This window comes from Ovis aries, chromosome 3 (genome assembly GCF_016772045.2).
Source record: "Ovis aries strain OAR_USU_Benz2616 breed Rambouillet chromosome 3, ARS-UI_Ramb_v3.0, whole genome shotgun sequence".
In the NCBI taxonomy this organism is placed as follows: domain Eukaryota; kingdom Metazoa; phylum Chordata; class Mammalia; order Artiodactyla; family Bovidae; genus Ovis; species Ovis aries.
The window spans coordinates 174,089,579-174,108,007 of record NC_056056.1 but is presented as its reverse complement, the minus strand read 5'-3'; the positions used below and the strand labels follow the sequence as shown (position 1 = coordinate 174,108,007).

Below are 18,429 nucleotides of genomic sequence, written 5' to 3'. Positions count from 1 at the left end.
CACTGAGGTGAGTTAGAATTTTCATATTTTCTGGATATTATGCCCAGGAGTGAGACTGCTAGATCATATGGTAACTCTATTTTTAGTTCTTTTTTAAGGAACGTCCATATTATTTTCCATAGTGACTGCACCAATTTACATACCCACAAAGAAAAAAAAAACACAACAAAACGCTGTAGGAGGGTTTGTTTTTCTGCACACCCTCTTCAACATTTATTATTTTTAGACTTTTTGGTGGTGGCCATTCTGACCAGTGTGAAATGATACTTCATTGTGGTTTTGATTTGCATCTCTCTAATATGCTGTTGCCTGTTGGCCATCTGTTAATGTTTTGTAGTCTGTAAAGAAAAAATGAGATGGTCTTTCTAGGAAAAGTCACAGCTTGTTATGACTCTTACTTTGTTTGGAGTTATTATCATTTTGAATTATTGAGGGAAAGTCCATTTTGAATGATATGTGATGGATCATGGGAGAGATACACCATGAACTTGGTGGCACCCTGGCCCTGCCGTGGAGCTTGGTGAGGTAGATGCAGTTATGTATCCATGATCATCTAACAATATAAAATATAAATGAAATCACTTCTATGAATACAACAGAATGTTAGTTTTCTGGAAGCTGTTTAGGATGTGTTAATGAATGAAGACTATTGCTTTAGTCGTGTTCCTGTTGGGAAACTGTGGAGGGGGATAAAGTAGGAAAAATAAATTTTAGAGCCCCTGAGAGTTTTAGAAAGAGGAAATTATAAGTAGCTGTTAAAAATAACTTTGTAGAATACTGATAAGAAAGTCTTTTGATATTTTACAAAATGCAAAAGCAGGATGCCAAACAGTGTATATAATATGGGTGTATTTTTGGTTTAAACATATATGTATATATAGAAAAAATATAGCAAAGTTATCATATATACTATTATATCATCAGGGATTATCTCTGGATGGTGGGTTTCTAAAGTAAACAATTCTTGTTTGTCCTTTGGGCTTCTCCCCAACCCCCCCTGTTTTTTTTGGAATTTAACACGCATTCTGGGAAAACCAGAATAGTAAAAGAGAACTCCATGCCAGTGGACGTCAGAAACGTGCATTTCAAACGAGCTGAGAAAGAAAGGTAGTCAAGTGACTTTAACTACCTGAGGATAGTTTTAGTTTGAACTTCAAGTTGGACTTAAAGCCTTTGGGCTCCTTTTTTTTTTTTTTTTTTAAGTCGTATTTGAACAAGAAAGTATGCAGCCCTGACCAAAGGGTAGAGACATGGTCTCAGAGAGTAAAGATACTGAAAGAGTTAGGTCATTCTTTGAGGGTGATGCCAAAATAGTTGACTAATGTAACCCCGTGTACCTGTGGTTCACCTTGTCTGCGAAGAGTCTCTTGCCGTGAGTTTGTGTGCTTGAGTGGACTTCACAGCACCGGGTACCAGGGAGCAGTATTGAGGGAAAGTCCAGTCTGGGAACGTGGAAGATCGGCTTCATCTCCCTGGGTGATACCATGGTGAAGGTGTCCCAGTGAGGGAAGGTGATGCTAGACCCCCACCTGAGGAAGACCTGGCTCCATGTGGGGGCTGTCCTGTTCCATCACCTAGTGGAAGGTAGAGTAATTTAGTGTGGCCTGCTCGTCTGGATGTGGTGTGCCACTTCACCTCCGGGATGAGGGGAGGAACCAGGGTCCCTAGAGGAATAGAAGTACTCTGAGTAAATACTGGGAATGGAATCACCGTGAAAATGATGGGGCACTCTTGGTCTTTAAAGAAAGAAAAATGTTAACCTTACCCATGGCATATCATGTTTCCCTTTGCCTCTTCTTAGAAAGAAGATTTTTGCTTTGACACATGATTATCTTTTCTGTACTTCACAATTCTGGAAGATTTTATATTCAGCTTTCAGTTTAATTATGCAAAGAATAAAGTATATCTTTTAAGTTGTCTGCAGAAGTGTGTTCAGATTTTTCAAACTGAATTCTCTTTAAGAGTGTAAGGATGTCATTTCAGTTCAGTTCAGTCGCTCAGTCGTGTCCGACTCCCTGCGACCCCATGAATCGCAGCACACCAGGCCTCCCTGTCCATCACCAACTCCCGGAGTTCACTCGGACTCACGTCCATCGAGTTGGTGATGCCATCCAGCCATCTCATCCTCTGTCGTCCCCTTCTCCTCCTGCCCCCAATCCCTCCCAACATCAGAGTCTTTTCCAATGAGTCAACTCTTCGCATGAGGTGACCGAAGTACTGGAGTTTCAGCTTTAGCATCAGTCCTTCCAAAGAAATCCCAGGGCTGATCTCCTTCAGAATGGACTGGTTGGATCTCCTTGCAGTCCAAGGGACTCTCAAGAGTCTTCTCCAACACCACAGTTCAAAAGCATCAATTCTTCGGTGCTCAGCTCTCTTCACAGTCCAACTCTCACACCCACACATGATCACAGGAATAACCATAGCCTTGACTAGACGGACCTTAGTCAGCAAAGTAATGTCTCTGCTTTTGAATATGTTATCTAGGTTGGTCATAACTTTTCTTCCAAGGAGTAAGTGTCTTAAGGCTAGAATATGGAAGTATACTCTAGAGAGTTCTGAATAATAATTTCTCCTCATTTGAAATGCCGGAGTTTATCTTATCCTATTATGTTACCTAGTATCTATATTTAAGTATTTCAGATCTGTAAATGCCAGAGAAAACCAGTAAGGAAATGTATTATTTATGTTTTATTCTCATGTACACTACCTTTTACACAAAGGTGTTGAGTCACTTTATAAAAACAGCTACAAGAAGTACTGGTTTAAAAAAAAAGTGATGAAGCCAGTACAAGAGAAAATAAAACTAAGAATGTAACATTCATTTCAGTTCAGTTCAGTTGCTCAGTCGTGTCCGACTCTTTGCGACCCCATGAGTCGCAGCATGCCAGGCCTCCCTGTCCATCACCAACTCCTGGAGTTCACTCAGACTCAGGTCCATCGAGTCGGTGATGCTATCCAGGCATCTCATCCTCTGTCGTCCCTTTCTCCTCCTGCCCCCAATCCCTCCCAGCATCAGAGTCTTTTTCAGTGAGTCAACTCTTCGCATGAGGTGGCCCAAAGTATTAAGGTGAATAACTTGATCATGAATTTGAGTTTCAGGTATGGCTGTAGGTTTCCTGTTGCTGAAGTAAAGTGAAAGAGTGGCTCAGGCTTTGTTTTGTTTTGCTTTTGGCCATGTGGCTTGTGGGACCCTAGTTCTTCAACCAGGAGACCAAGGATTGAACCTGGGCACCCTGCAGTGGGAGCTGGGAGTCCCAGGGAAGTCTAAAGGGTGGCTCAATCTATATTAAAGAAAAGGAAAGATGCCAGTTTTCAGTAGCAAGGCTTTCTCTAGTATACTTTTTAAGTAAAGTTTTATCTGATTTTCTCTAGGGGTGATTGATAAGGTGATGCTCTTAGCAATGTGTGCTCACTCAGTCACGTCCGACTCTTTGCAACCCCATGAACTGTAGCCTACCAAGCTCTTCTGTCCATAGAATGTTCCAAGCAAGAATACTGAAGCGAGTTACCATTTCCTACTGTAGCTGATCTTCCTACCCAGGGACCGAACCTGCGTTGCCTGCTTTGGCTGGCAGATTCTTTACCACTGAGCTACCTTTGAAGCCTGTTCTTAGCAATAGTTTGCAGGAAATTAATGAATGTCAATTGCAAGTTAATTGCAAGAGCATCATTAATTGGTAATTTTTTTAAAAAATAAGATACATGTAAGAAATGTTTTAAAATGGGAGAAATATACTTTTTTTGTTGCTTAAAAGCAGTTTCTCTACTTCAAAGCAGATTTCTGTGCTTTAACTTCTTTGTTATTTGACCATTAACTGAATTATTTCAAACAGTAGTACTGATATTTCTGATTATTGTCTACTACCTGTATTGTTGTTGTTAAGTCTGCCTCTTTGAGAACCCCCTCCCACCCCCCTGGACTACAGCATGCCAGGCTTCCCTGTCCTTCACTATCTCTCAGAGTTTGCTCAAACTCTTGTCCATTGAGTCAGTGATGCCATCCAACCATCTCATCCTCTGCTGCCCCCTTCTCATCCTCTCCCCTCAATCTTTTCCAGGATCAGGGTCTTTTCCATTGAGTTGGCTCTTCAAATTAGACCTTCAGCTTCACCATCAGTTCTTCCAATGAGTATTCAGGGTTGATTTCCTTTAGGATTGACTAGTTTGATCTCCTTGCTGTCCAAGGCACTCTCAAGAGTCTTTTCCAGCACCACAGTTCAAAAGCATCAATTTTTTGGTGCTCAGCCTTATTTATGGTCCAGCTCCCACGTCGATGCATGACTAATGGAAAAACCATAGCTTAGACTATATGGATATTTGTTGGCAAAGTGATGTTTCTGGTTTTTAAAACACTGTCTAGGTTTGTCATAGCTTTTCTTCCAAGGAGCCAGGGTCTTAATTTCATGGCTGCAGTTACCATATTATAAAAATATTTATGTATTGTTATTAATCTAACCAAAATATCTAGTAAAATGATTTGTTTTTCACTTTTCGGTTGGTTTGGTAGGGGATAAATATAATCTAACTGTTGGCACTTGGTAGAATAGACTGTTTTGTTTATGCAATACACTTTGTTCTTTGGATGCACACTCTATTTATTCTGTCAACATTTTCTCAATAAGCAGAAATGGTTCAACTGTGGATTTTGTTTTAGTTGATTCATTGGCTTGTCTTTGATGTATCCTTCTTCTAAATAAAGCATTCTTTTAAAAGTGACTTTTTTTAAAGTGGGATTGAGGGTTGTGATTCTGAAAACAAAATCAGTTGTCTGGGTCTGGTTTCCTTTGAAAAATTATTTGTAGTGTATTGAGGATTTATTATACAGAGGCTTTATTATACCCACTGATTGTTTCTCCGGACTCAAATTCTTTACAAATGTTTAGCTGTCTTTTAGGCCTGTAGAAACTTTGACTGTTACTTTTTTCTATCTGTGGGTAGCCTTAGAATGACTGATTGTTTTATGGAATCAGCTAGCTTTTGGATAGCAGGAGCTGAATCATTCCCATGATTTCTCAAGCTTTTGTGTTTGTTAGAGACTATCAGGACCGCTAGATCAATAAAGTTTGACATCACTACCTATTACATAAATGAAACCTGTGTGAATGCTTGAATTCACTTTAAGTAGACAGTTTCCAGTTTAAATTAAAAAAAAAAAAAACCTCTTTTTTTTTTTTTTTTTTTAAGGAGCTAACTCTGTGCATTTGAGCCAAAACAGAAAAGGAGTTGGGGAGAGATACTTCATTCTACTTTAGAGGTGAGCCTTTTCATCAGGGAGGACAGTATTTGTGAGGTAGCATGTTTTATATTTCAATTTCCAAGTACTTTAAGTGCCCTGAACATTGATAGGAATTGTGAGATAAGATAATGTGGATTGCTATTGTTTGGACCAGTTTGAGACTTATGGCACATGGAGTTTGTGGGATAGTTACTGACTGGATGCACCTTTGTTGTTTAGAATCCTTGCCTTGGGGTTGTTCCTTTTCCTTGGTTAACTACAGGAAATGGGCAAAAAAAGATCCATACATTTGTTTTTTTCCTAGTCGTGTGGTTCCCTCCATAGGTTGTGCCTGACTTTTTGCAGCCCCATAGACTGGAGCATACCAGGCTTCAATGTCCTTCACTGTCTCCCAGAGTTTGCTCAAACTCTGTCCATTGAGTCAGTGATGCCATCCAACCATTTCATCCTCTGTCATCCCCTTCTCCTCTTGCCTTCAGTCTTTCCCAGCATCAGGGTCTTTTCCAGTGAGTCAGTTCTTTGAATCAGGTGGACAAAGTATTGAAGCTTCAGCTTCAGCATCAGTCCTTCCAGTGAATATTCAGGGTTGATTTCCTTTAGGACTGACTGGTTTGATCTCCTTGCTGTCTAAGGGAATCTCAAAACTTTTTCTCCAACACCACAGTTTGAAAGCATCGATTCTTTGGTGCTCAGCCTTCTTTTATTGTCCAACTCTCACAACTATATGTGACTATTGGAAAAACCAACTGGATACTATGAATTATGTATACCTCTGCCAAGCAGCAGTAATATTGGTACATTTGGAGTTCTGGAGATTTCTTTTTCATTGCCATATTGATTTTTAACTTTTGAGGGTCAAGTGATATAGCAAGTATCATCAGAAAAAGAAGATGTTCTCTTTGCCCTGTAGGAATTGGCAATGGGAAACCAAATGGATACCTTTTATTTTTATTTCTGAAATTTTCTTTTCTTTTTAAAAAAATTTTATTATTTATTATTATTATTATTTTACTTTACAATATTGTATTACATGATAGGAAGATTTCTCACTGTTTTGGACATTTAATTTTGACTGCTTTTTTTCCTCTCTGTACCCTGAACTCTACATTAATTTAGGTAGATTTCTCTGAGGTAGTCAATTTTTATGGTGACCTTTTAAATGAGGCCAAAGTTTCAGAACATTAGGAACAGTTGGTAGAAAGTATAGGGACAACTGAATAAAAGAAATTTGGTTGAATAGAGGAAGCTTAAAGAAGAATAAGAGATAATAATTTAGCTGATTTAGGAAACTGAGTAGAAACAATTAGTTTGAAACAATTAGGAACTCAAAATCAGCATGTAGGGAGCCCTGTGGATGAGAATAGTGAAGTCAAAGGGTTTAAAATGAGAAATGATGGGCCTTTCCTGGCAGTCCAGTGGTTAAGACTCCACACCCCTAATGAAGGGGGCCTGGATTCGATCCCTAGTATAGAAACAAGATCCTGCATGCTGATAGTGCTGCCAAAAAAAAAAAAATTTTTTATTAATGAGGTTTGATTTTAGTAGTAGCTGTTGGACTAGCTCAAATGGGGAATAGAGCTCTTCAGTATGATTCAGTAGTCAAGGCTGTGATAGCCATGCTTGGGACTAGGGTGACCTTGTGGGTTCTGATGTGTTCTCCAGGAAGAAGGGTTTGACAGTGGGTTTATGGCAGGACAGCAGAAAGCTGGCGTCAGAGTGAACAAGAGAAAACCAAAGGGGGGATTGTTTAAGAGCTGTTTGGGATATGTGCTGATAAAAGTGATTTGATGGTCAATTCTTCAGGAAAATGGGAGTTTGGGGATAAGAAATGGAGAAGCTAAGGAATTCAGGTGACCAAACTGGGTATCGAGAAGACTATTGAGACTTTTAAAAATAGTTTTTGCTTAAATGGAAATCGTAATCATTGAAATCAATGAGGATTTATGTTTACATAGGTTTTATTCTTTAAATGGAAATAGTGAAAGAAAACGGATCAGCCATGAAGGCAGCCTGCTGTTTGGGTGCTGCAAAAAGGCAAATTATTATAAATAGATATAATCCTTCTTTGTGAACCTGCTATCCAGTGAAACAAGTCACTACTTACTGGGTATCGTTGAAAAAAATGTGCCAAAATTTTTTTTTTTTTAAAGAAAATAATTTGTACAACATCAGCTAAGGTCTCATTTTGTCTGGCATGAAATCTGACTTAACTGACCGCATAATACATCCTGTTTGGTGACTATCTACATCTTCTAACAAAAGGTGTAGAATACATATATTCAGAGGAAGTGAAAAGCAGAATGCACACTTGGAGAATGGCAAAACTAACAATACATAATAACCATAGTCTGCCTTGACTTCTTGGTCATTTAGTGTGAATATACGTGTGTGACAGTGCTGTGACAAGTTTTGAGATTTTTGACTAAATACTTTCATCTTTTTGTTCTAATGGGAAGATAAAGTATTAAACTTCCATTTATTGCCTTTCTTAGTAATGAGGCGTGACATAAGTCTGCTAACTCAGCTGCTCTGATGAATTTTTCAAATGTATTATTTAACCTTTGCAAAGGTACAGATTGCCTCCTCCAGCACAATGGGCAGATTTTCTCCAAGATACTGATTTAGTAAGTCAGCACACATACAATTCTTTTTCTTAACTTTTAAAAACAAGCAATTTTAACATTATTATTATTATTATTGTAACTGCAGTTGCAATTAGTCAGGACTGTCTGATATTAGTTTGTTTTCCTTTAAGTCAGTGGTTCTCTAACACAACTCTCTGATTAATGTTGGCCCATGACAGAGCTTCCACAGGAAGCAAGGAGTGAGTTCTTAATAAACCTGAGTGTATTCAATGGAAAGGCTTTTAGTCTAAGAGTTTGTCCTTTCTACTTGTTTGGTGTTAAAATGTACACTTATATTTTAAAGGAAAAATCATTGTTAACTTGATAAAATTTGAGGGGAAATGTGGTTAACGAGATCTAAATGTTTGGAAAACATCTTTTAAAGCTCTTTAACCATAGATGGAATCCTTACATGCTCAGTATATCAGAGAGACTCTATTAAACTAAAATAGATGGGAATATTTGGGTTAGATTCTTTTTTAAGATGCCTGCTTTTGAGTTTAGTTTTCATTAAATCTTGCTGTGGTAGTAAACAATCCTGAACCCTCGGTGGCTTTCAGCAGCAAAGCTTTCTTTCTCTCCTCCTACATGTTGCCTGTAGGTTGCTGCAGATGAGCTTCAGTACCTGCAGCTCTGGGTATTATCTTTGTCCCAGGACCCAGTCTGAACCTTGGACATGTTGTTCCCATGTCGGAGGGAAAAGAAGGCAGAGTTGAACTGCTTTTGTTTGTAGATGTTGTTGCTTCCTGAATCGTCTGCCCAGACTTGATGTCAGTAGAGATGAGGCAGTGTAATCTTCACATACTCCCTGCAGGTAATTTGGCAACAGGCAGAGATGACAGTCCTCTTACAGGAGGGAAGCAATAATGGGGAGTAATAAAATCTGTCACAGAATCATTCAGACCAAAGCACACATGCCAAATAATCAAAATGTTCCATTTGAATGCAGAGTTCCAAAGAATAGCAAGGAGAGAAAAGAAAGCCTTCCTCAGTGATCAGTGCAAAGAAATAGAGGAAAACAATAGAATGGGAAAGACTAGAGATCTCTTCAAGAAAATTAGAGATACCAAGGGAACATTTCTTCCAAAGATGGGCACAATAAAGGACAAAAATGGTATGGACCTAATAGAAACAGAAGATATTAAGAAGAGGTGGCAAGAATACACAGAAGGGCTATATAAAAAAGATCTTCATGACCCAGATAACCATGATGGTGTGATCACCCACCTAGAGCCAGACATCCTGGAATGCGAAGCCAAGTAGGCCTTAGGAAGCAACACTACGAACAAAGCTGGTGGAGATGATGGAGTTTCAGTTGAGCTATTTCAAATCCTAAAAGATGATGCTGTGAAAGTGCTGTATTCAATATGCCAGCAAATTTGGAAAACTCAGCAGAGGCCACAGTACTGGAAAAGATCAGTTTTCTTTCCAATCCCAAGAAGGGCAATGCTAAAGAATGCTCAAAGTACTGCACTATTGCACCCATCTCACACATTAGCAAAGTAATCGTCAAAATTCTCCAAGCCAGGCTTCAACAGTACATGAACCATGAACTTCTAGATGTTCAAGCTGGCTTTAGAAAAGGCAAAGGAACCAGAGATCAAATTGCCAACATCTATTGGATCATTGAAAAAGCAAGAGAATTCCAGAAAAACATCTCCTTCTTTACTGACTACGCCAAAGCCTTTGACTATGTGGATCACAACAAACTGTTGGAAAATTCTTAAAGAGATGAGAAATTTGTATGCAGGTCAAGAAGCAACAGTTAGAACTGGACAGGGAACAACAGACTGGTTCCAAATGGGGAAAGGAGGACTCAAGGCTGTATATTTTCACCCTGCTTATTTAACTTATATGCAGAGTACATCATGAGAAATGCCAGGCTGGGTGAAGCACAAGCTGGAATCAAGATTGCTGGGAGAAATATCAATAACCTCAGATATGCAGATGACACTACCCTTATGGCCGAAAGCGAAGATGAACTAAAGAACCTCTTGATGAAAGTGAAAGAGGAGAGTGGAAAAAGTTGGCTTAAAACTCAACATTCAGAAAACTAAGATCATGGCATCCAGTCCCATCACTTCATGGCAAATAGATGGGGAAACAGTGGAAACAATGAGATACTTTATTTTATGTGGCTCCGAAATCAGTGCAGATGGTGACTGTAGCCATGAAATTAAAAGACGTTTGCTCCTTGGAAGAAAAGCTATGACCAACCTAGACAGCATATTAAAAAGTAGAGACATTACTTGCCAACAAAGGTCTGTCTCGTCAAAGCTATGGTTTTTTCCAGTAGTCATGTATGGATGTGAGAGTTGGACTATAAAGAAAGCTGAGCGCTGCAGAATTGATGCTTTTGAACTGTGGTGTTGGAGAAGACTCTTGAGAGTCCCTTGGACGGCAGGGAGATCAAACCAGTCAGTCCTAAAGGAAATCAGTCCTGAATATTCATTGGAAGGACTGATGCTGAAGCTGAAACTCCAGTACTTTGGCCACCTGATGCGAAAAACTGACTCATTTGAAAAGACCCTGATGCTGGGAAAGATTGAAGGCAGGCAAAGGGATCGATAGAGAATGAGATGGTTGGATAGCATCAGCGACTCAATGGACATGAGTTTGAGCAAGCTCTGTGAGTTGGTAATGAACAGGGAAGCCTGGCGTGCTGCAGTCCATGGGGTCACAAAGAGTCAGATACAACTGAGTGACTGAACTGAACTAAAGAACAATAATAAACATTTAGGTATCTACTACCCAGCTTAAAAAATATAACCACTACCTTTGGAGCTCCCTGTGTGGTTTTTGTACTACTTTCACAAATGTAACCATTCTCTTGAAATTTGTGCTTGCTTATAATCCCCTCCTTCATAGATTCCATTGTGTGAATATCCCACAATTTATCTTTTATTGTGTTGATTCTAGTTTTTTTCTTTTCTTTTTTTGCTAATGTGAAAATGTTGCTAAGGATAGTTTTTTATGTGTCTTCTGTGTACAAAGCAAGAGTTGCTTTAGGGTATGGACTTTGGTGCGGAATTGTTGGTATGTGACAAGTGTGTGTCTTCCATTTCAGTAGATCAGACCACATTGTTTTCTAAAGCGGCTGTGCAGTCTCCCCTCCCACTAGTGGTGGTGTATGTGTCACCAGTACTCAGGTCTTTGGTCACATCTGAAAGTCTGACAACACCTAATTTTTAGTCCAATGTGTATAAATCAAATTCTCTTGGATGCTCAGGGAGATGCTTCTTAAACTTCCATGTTTACATACAGCACATGGTATGTATTTCAGTCGTTCAGTCGTGTCCGACTCTTTGAGAACCCATGGACTGTAGCCTGCCAGGCTCCTCTGTCCATGGAATTCTCCAGGCAAGAATATTGGAGTGAGTAGTTTGCCATGCCCTTCTCCAGGGGATCTTCCCAACCCAGGAATTGAACCCAGGCCTTCCAAATTGTTGTCAGATTCTTTACCAACTGAACTATCAGGGAAACAAAGCACATGGAGATGGTATTAATGCTATAAGCACAGGTTGTGGTTCAGTAGGTTGGGTTATGCTTGGGAACTGAGATCCCACGTTTCTCATAACCATCCAGGTGATGCTGACGCTGCTGTGTCCTGTGCTCAGTCGTGTCCGGCTCTTTGAGATTCCATCACAAAGAGTGATGGGGTCTGGGGGGCTACAGTCCCATAGGCTCCTTTGTTCATCGGGTTTTGTGGGCAAGAATCCTGGAGCGAGTTGCCATTTCCTACTCCAGAGGATCTTTCCAACCCAGGGGTTGAACCTGTGACCCATAAATATCTCCACTGATCTTCTTTCACTTACAGCATGTAAAACTAGAGAAATTTTGCCCAATTCTATTTACTTATTTTTACATTTTTTAGTAATTTTTACTCATTTATGGATGAAGAGCAATATAGAGCAATCCAACTGATTTTTTATTTAGTACCATATGTGTACATTACCCATTTTAAATCAACTTCAAAGTAATTTAATTATAGTCATTATTCAATGAGTTTCTAAGTGACTTCTTTAAAGGAAGAAAATTCAAGAAATCTTTAAGGGAGATAATAGATCTTTATAGACCTTGTCAGTATGCAAGCATTAGACTAACTGATCACTCATTAGCTGGGCAAAATGAAGGATAAATAAAAATGAGCACGTTTTCCTCAGTGCAAGATTGTGGTATGTGGTCTATGGTATACACTTGCAGCAAGATAATTCTTAGTACTTCCAAATTGCATTATTTTACAAACAGATGTTAGGACAGAAGCACCATTTAGCCTAGCTTAAGCAATGGAGATTTATTGGCCCATAAAATTGGGAAGAACCGGGATGGAATGGGCTTTAAATAAATGAGAAATCCTAATTGTGTAGTGTTATCAGAACCCTCTCAACATCTCCTAGCTGTGATTCTCTGTTTCTGTGGATGGATGAGCTTTCCTCCAAGTGTAAATGGTGGTGGTGGTGGTGGAGGGAGTTTTTGGAGGATAAAAATAGAGTGACAAACCTCAAAATTTTCTCATTCAAAAGGGAAGTGATAAAACACTCTTTTTAAAAAGAATTAATTAATTCATTTGGCTGCACTGGGTCTTAGTTTCGGCATGCAGGATCTTTGGTTGCAGCATGTGGGATCTAGTTCCCTGACAAGGGATTGAACCCAGGCCCCTGCATTGAGAGTGCAGAGTTTTAGCCACTGGACCACCAGGGAGGTCCCAAGAAGACACTCTTCCAGAGGCCTCCCCCTCTGAAGTAGCCCTGTAAGTCATTCACTCTTTGCTCTATCAGCTGTTTCCTTCATTACCTTTATTACAAGTTATCTCCTTTACGTATTTGCTCACCTGCTTGTTTTTCCTCTCCACCACAAGGTAAAATCGTTGAAGAAGGAGTAGCGCCTCTTTTGTTGGCATCCGTCAGCCATTCAGGAAATAGTAAGGCAACAAGTATGTGAAATTCCAGGGTAGGACTCAGGCCTGCCCCAGGCAGTTGTCATTATGTGATCTGGAGGTCAGGGAAGTTTGATTACTGGGCACAGCAGAGCCTCATAGATGAGGCAAGTGTGATTGCACATGGGAAATGGAGCTACTGTAAGCTGAAAAATTGGGAAAAGATGCTGAGGAAACAACAAAAGGGCGTGTATTTTATGCCCTTTAAGCTGGTTTACTGTTGCACTTAGCTGCCCAGTGTGTAGTGTGAAGTTGTGCAGGTTCTGCAGGGCATGAGGGTGCTTGGCTGAGGGGAGGGAGAGGGGTTGAAATCCAGCACGAGACTCCACACCTGTGGCTTCCTTTTCCCAGGAGGCATTGTTTTAAATTTACCCCTAAGTTCTGCCTGGTCTGTGCCCACTGGGCCAGGCTGAATATCTGTGTCTCCATCTCACTTTCCTCATAGCTTCCCTGGAGAAAGAATACCAGGGGCAAAAGTGTGTGAGCTGGATGCATCTGGATCCCGCTGGCCTACTCAGTGTAGACTCTATGCTTAGCCATGCCCTGCAGGTATTCTAAGAGAGAGAACTTTCTGGAAAATTCCTCCCTCTCCCTTTTCTCTTCCCTCCATTTTTCTATTTAGGGTTAGCTGGTCAAGTTTCCTGACCATGCATTTTGAGATGAATGCTGACTGAATGGTAATATACATACTGTCATCTACATTTCTCTGCATTTCCAGTTTGATTACTTTATAATTCTGCTTCAAGAGGAAGAAGAAATTGCCTATGTCCATCACTGGCCCTTTAGTGGAATAGACTGTCTTAAAAGTTTGTTCTGTTTTTTGTTTGATTAAAGATCTCTTTGGGGCAGTGAAGTGCTCACTATTTAAAAGGAAGCAAATTGGTTTAAGGAACAGAAACCCACTCAGTCTGACTCATGTAAGACTGCTGGCAATCTCCTAAGTTTCAGTCATACAGCTGAGCCTCTTCTTACATGGAAGGTCCTCAAGGAGCCATTCTGTCCTCCTTTCTGGATTGCTTGGTTTCTTCTTTGCTTCATTCTGGACACTGTTTCTGTTCATTTGATTTTCTTTAAACACTGAGTTTGTATCCCGATCCACCTGCCAGTGGCAAAAATGGCAACTAGTACTTCATCTCATTGGATTCTCTGCAAGTCCACAGAATGTCTGTACTGTAATCACTTGGGGAATGTAAAAAAAAAAAAAGATTTCTATGCCTCAAACACATTCTGAGCCAGTAGGTCTAGAGTCCTAGAATCTACATGTTGAGACTTTTCCCTCACAGGAATTCCCAGACCCATCTGTAATCACAAGAGAAAGCGAGTGAGTGAAGGATGAAGTAGATGAGCCAGGCCCTAGCATCCACTTTCCCCTGACATAGCCCCTTCTATTTTTTCCCTTTGCCATTTCTTGCCATTGATCTTCCTATCCAAGGAGAGGAGATTGGCATTCTAAGAAGTTGAAAACAAATATTGAAGAATAGAATGGTTTTCATTAAAAGCAGCAGTATAGCAGCAACAGTTCTTAGTCTAGTTTGGTTGGTGAACAGTCCAGTTAGGCAGTGGGGCTATCTGTCCCCTATCAAATCAGGGATCAAATCAGATCTTGAATGCTCTTGGAAGTGTAAGATAGGGCTGGGTGTTCCTGAGAAAGACCTGCAGCTTTAGGCCCACTCGAATAACTTTGAAAACCTCTGTACCTTGGTGGCAGTTGTCCAGAGAAACTCTCTGCCTGGACAGATGATATATGACCTCACAACTTCAGTGTCTGTCACTCTCAAACTAGCTTACACCTCAGTTCAGTTGGTCAACAGCATCCGACTCCTTGTGACCCCATGAAGACTGCAGCACACCAGGCTTCACTGTCCATCACCAACTCCCAGAGCGTGCTCAAACTCATGTCCATCGAGTCAGTGATGCTATCCAACCAACTCATCCTCTATCATCCCCTTCTCCTCCCACCTTCAGTCTTTCTCAGCATCAGGGTATTTTCCAATGAGTCAGTTCTTTGCATCAGGTGGCCAAAGTATTGAAGTTTCAGCTTCAGCATCAGTCCTTCCAATGAATATTCAGGACTGATTTCCTTTAAGATTGAAAGCTTGCACTATGTGTCTCTAGATTAAGATCTTCAGAGAGAGAATCTCATCACTGACTAGCCAATCAGGAGCCTACTCTGAAGTTGAAGGTCAGAGTTAACTTTGAGAAGGGCATTAAAAGCTTTCTTTTGGTTGGGTTGCAAAATAGGATTAAGTCATTTTTTGTAATCCCTTTTCATTTTGGTTATTTCTTAGGTAACATTATTATATCCCTAAATCAACTATAATGATATTTTTTTGTTGTTAGAACTACAAATATAACATCAACATACTTTTACATGTGAAATAAATACCATGTACATTATTAAGGATATTTATCAAGTAATTTCATGGCAAACATTATCATTGTTTCTTCATATTTTAATAGCAAGATGCATACTGTATTAAGTTGGAGATAAAGTAACATATATTATTTAATATATTTAAAATATAATGTCATATACTTTACCTTTGTTGTGCTGATATATGTAAAGGGTGGTAGCAATTTAATTCTGAGACTTCAGTATAAGTAATGGAAGCCATTACTTTAATAAATTTTTCTTTTGAAGAATTGCAGAGACATTGAAGACATTTGAAGGGCTTCCCTGGTAGTTCAGTTGGTAATGAATCTGCCTGCAATGCAGGAGACCCTAGTTCGATTCCTGGGTTGGGAAGATTCGCTGGAGAAGGGATAGGCTGCCCCCTCCGGTATTCTTGGGCTTCCCTTGTGGCTCAGCTGGTAAAGAATCCTCCTGCAATGTGGGAGACCTAGATTCGATCCGTGGGTTGGGAAGATCTCCTGGAGAATGGAAAGGCTACTCACTCCAGTATTCTTGCCTGGAGAATTCCATGAACTGTACAGTCCATGGAGTCGCAAAGAGTCAGACATGACTGAACAACTTTCACTTTGAAGACATTATATGGGTATTAATTACATAAAGTATGCAAAAATAAATACTTTTAACCAAAATGGGCCACCCAAAAAAGCTGTATGCTACATTTCTGCAGCCAAAGCAGTTGCATGGCACAAACCAGTTATGTGTTAAGCCCACAGACTATAATGTCAGTACCTCGGGGTTCATTTAAGAACGTGTGTATTTTATACCTGCAACTATGAGGTATTAAGAGAGTTATCCTGACTTTTAAAAATAATTTTGTTTTTCCAGATCCAGTCCCTGTGTGGAGCTTCTAAACATCTTCTATTAGTGGAAGTGCTGTTTTCTGCACAATGACGTCAACATCTTAATTTACACCAGCGTTCCTGTGGTTCTGATTCATCTGCTCTGGTTCACGAAGCTTGAGATCTAAGGCAAACAGGGTCTTTTGCAATGACAATATGACTAATAGTAAAGGAAGATCTATTATTAATAAATCAAGTGGTGGTCGAAGCAGTGGAGGAGGTTTTGTGGACTGGACTTTAAGTTTAAATACAATTCAGTCTGATAAGTTTTTAAACTTACTGCTGAGTATGGTTCCAGTAATATACCAGAAAAACCAGGAAGACAGGCACAAAAAAGGAAATAACATTTGGCAAGATGGGTTATCAACTGCAGCACAGACTTTCAGTAATAGATCTGAACAGCACATGGAATATCACAATTTCTCGGAGCAGTCTTTTCATGGCAACAGTGGGCACACGCCATCAAGCTGTAGCCAAAAGTATGATGACTATGCCAACTACAATTACTGTGATGGAAGGGAGGCTTCAGAAACTACAGCCATGTTGCAAGATAATGATGTATCTAGTGATGGTGATGAAGATGTCATTGTGGAGACAAGCCAGAAATTACCAAAGGAATCCAGTGGTGTCATGGCACTGCAGATACTTGTGCCATTTTTGTTAGCTGGCTTTGGAACAGTCTCAGCTGGCATGGTTTTGGATATAGTCCAGGTGGGTTCTCATCTTTGTTTAACTTCACTGACTTTGTTGTTTAAATTGCTTTGTGTCAGGTACTAATCTCAGACATTATATTTAGTTTTAATTTATCCCTTAGTTAAAATGAACTGATGCAGACTCTGGTGGAGAATCTGCTCTTTCTAGGTATCTTTTGTTTGTTTTCTGAAATTCTAAGAGAATTGTCTGATTCTTGCCATAAGGTAATTCTACATAAAATATTAAATATAGAGTAATCCCAAACAGGGTAAGTCAGCTAAATGAATAATTCAATATATTTAAATATATCCCTATTTTTAAAAAATAATATATGTTCATTAAAATGAACTCAAACAATGCAGAGTATTAAGTAAATGATAAAAAGTCCTGTCCTCATCTCCAAATGAAAATTCTCTTCCCCTCCGGAGGTTACCATTGTTAAGAGTTTGCTGTATATACTTGCAGATGATTTTTCTGTGCTTATATACAAGCATACGTGCAGAGGTTTTTTTTTTAAAATAAAAATTAAATTCCGTGTGTTTCTTTCTCAGTTTATTTTCACTACTTATTAATATATCTTGGACATATTTCTAAATTAGTAAAAAGGATATTTAGCATTTTAAAAAGAGTGCTTGATATTTTCGTTGTATATATATATGGTATATATATATTATATATATTTATATGGTATATGTATATATAATATATATGTGTGTATATATATAATATATATGGTGTGTGTGTGTGTGTATATATATATGTACACACCAAAATTTACTTATTCATTCTCCTATGCTGGTGCTATAACAAATATCCTTACAAATTTATTTTTATACACTCATACTAATTTTTTCATAAGATAGTTCTTTTTTTTCCATAAGATAGATTTTTAAAATGGGATTGTTGGGTATTAGAGCAGGTGTGTGTGTTTAAAATTTGTAGTCCTTCCAGAAATATGTAAATACTTTTATTTTTCCATACCCTTATCAACATTTGATGTTCTTGATCTTTTTCATTTTTGCCAGTTGATAGGAAAGTGTTATCCTATTTTAATTAACATTAATTACTATTAATGTTTTAGCCTCTTTTCATATGTTTATTGGCCATTCTTACCTTTTCTGTGAATGTTTCTTATATGAATTACTTTTTTGTATCTTATCCATTTTTTTAAGGTTTTTTTTTCTTTTTAATTTATATTTTATTGAAGGATAATTGCTTTGCAGAATTTTATTGTCTTCTGACAAGCCTCAACATGAATCAGCCATAGGTATACATATATCCCCTTCCTTTTGAACCTCCCTCCCATCTCCCTCCCCATCCTACCCCTCTCAGTTGATACAGAGCCCCTGTTTGAGTTTCCTGAGCCATACCGCAAATTCCCATTGGCTATCTATTTTACATATGGTAATATAAGTTTCCATGTTACTCTTTCCATACATTTCACCCTCTCCTCCCCTCTCCCCATGTCCATAAGTCTTTTCTCTATGTCTGTTTCTCCATTGCTACCCTGTGAATAAATTCTTCATTTTTCTAGATTCTGTATATGTGTGTTAGAATACAATATTTATCTTTCTCTTTCTGACTCACTTCACTCTGTATAATAGGTTCTAGGTTCATTCACCTCATCAGAACTGACTCAAATGCGTTCCTTTTTATGCTGAGTAATATTCCATCGTATATATGTACCA

The 18,429-nt window shown here is 39.0% G+C and overlaps 1 protein-coding gene across 11 annotated transcripts in view; it reads left to right on the top strand.

The window, feature by feature from the left end:
- The window catches only part of SLC41A2 (solute carrier family 41 member 2), a 144,274-nt gene that overhangs the window by 12,834 nt on the left and 113,011 nt on the right, over positions 1-18,429 (top strand). For 5 of the 11 annotated variants that reach the window (XM_060413157.1, XM_060413154.1, XM_027967680.3 and 2 more), the window contains exon 2: positions 16,035-16,759. In XM_060413157.1, the coding sequence (XP_060269140.1) occupies positions 16,205-16,759 (555 nt within the window). In that variant the 5' untranslated portion in view covers positions 16,035-16,204. Of the gene's footprint in view, positions 1-1,351; positions 1,585-5,184; positions 5,255-16,034; positions 16,760-18,429 lie in introns of those variants that run through there. The other 6 variants (XM_060413153.1, XM_042247163.2, XM_060413155.1 and 3 more) reach the window with 2 other exon arrangements.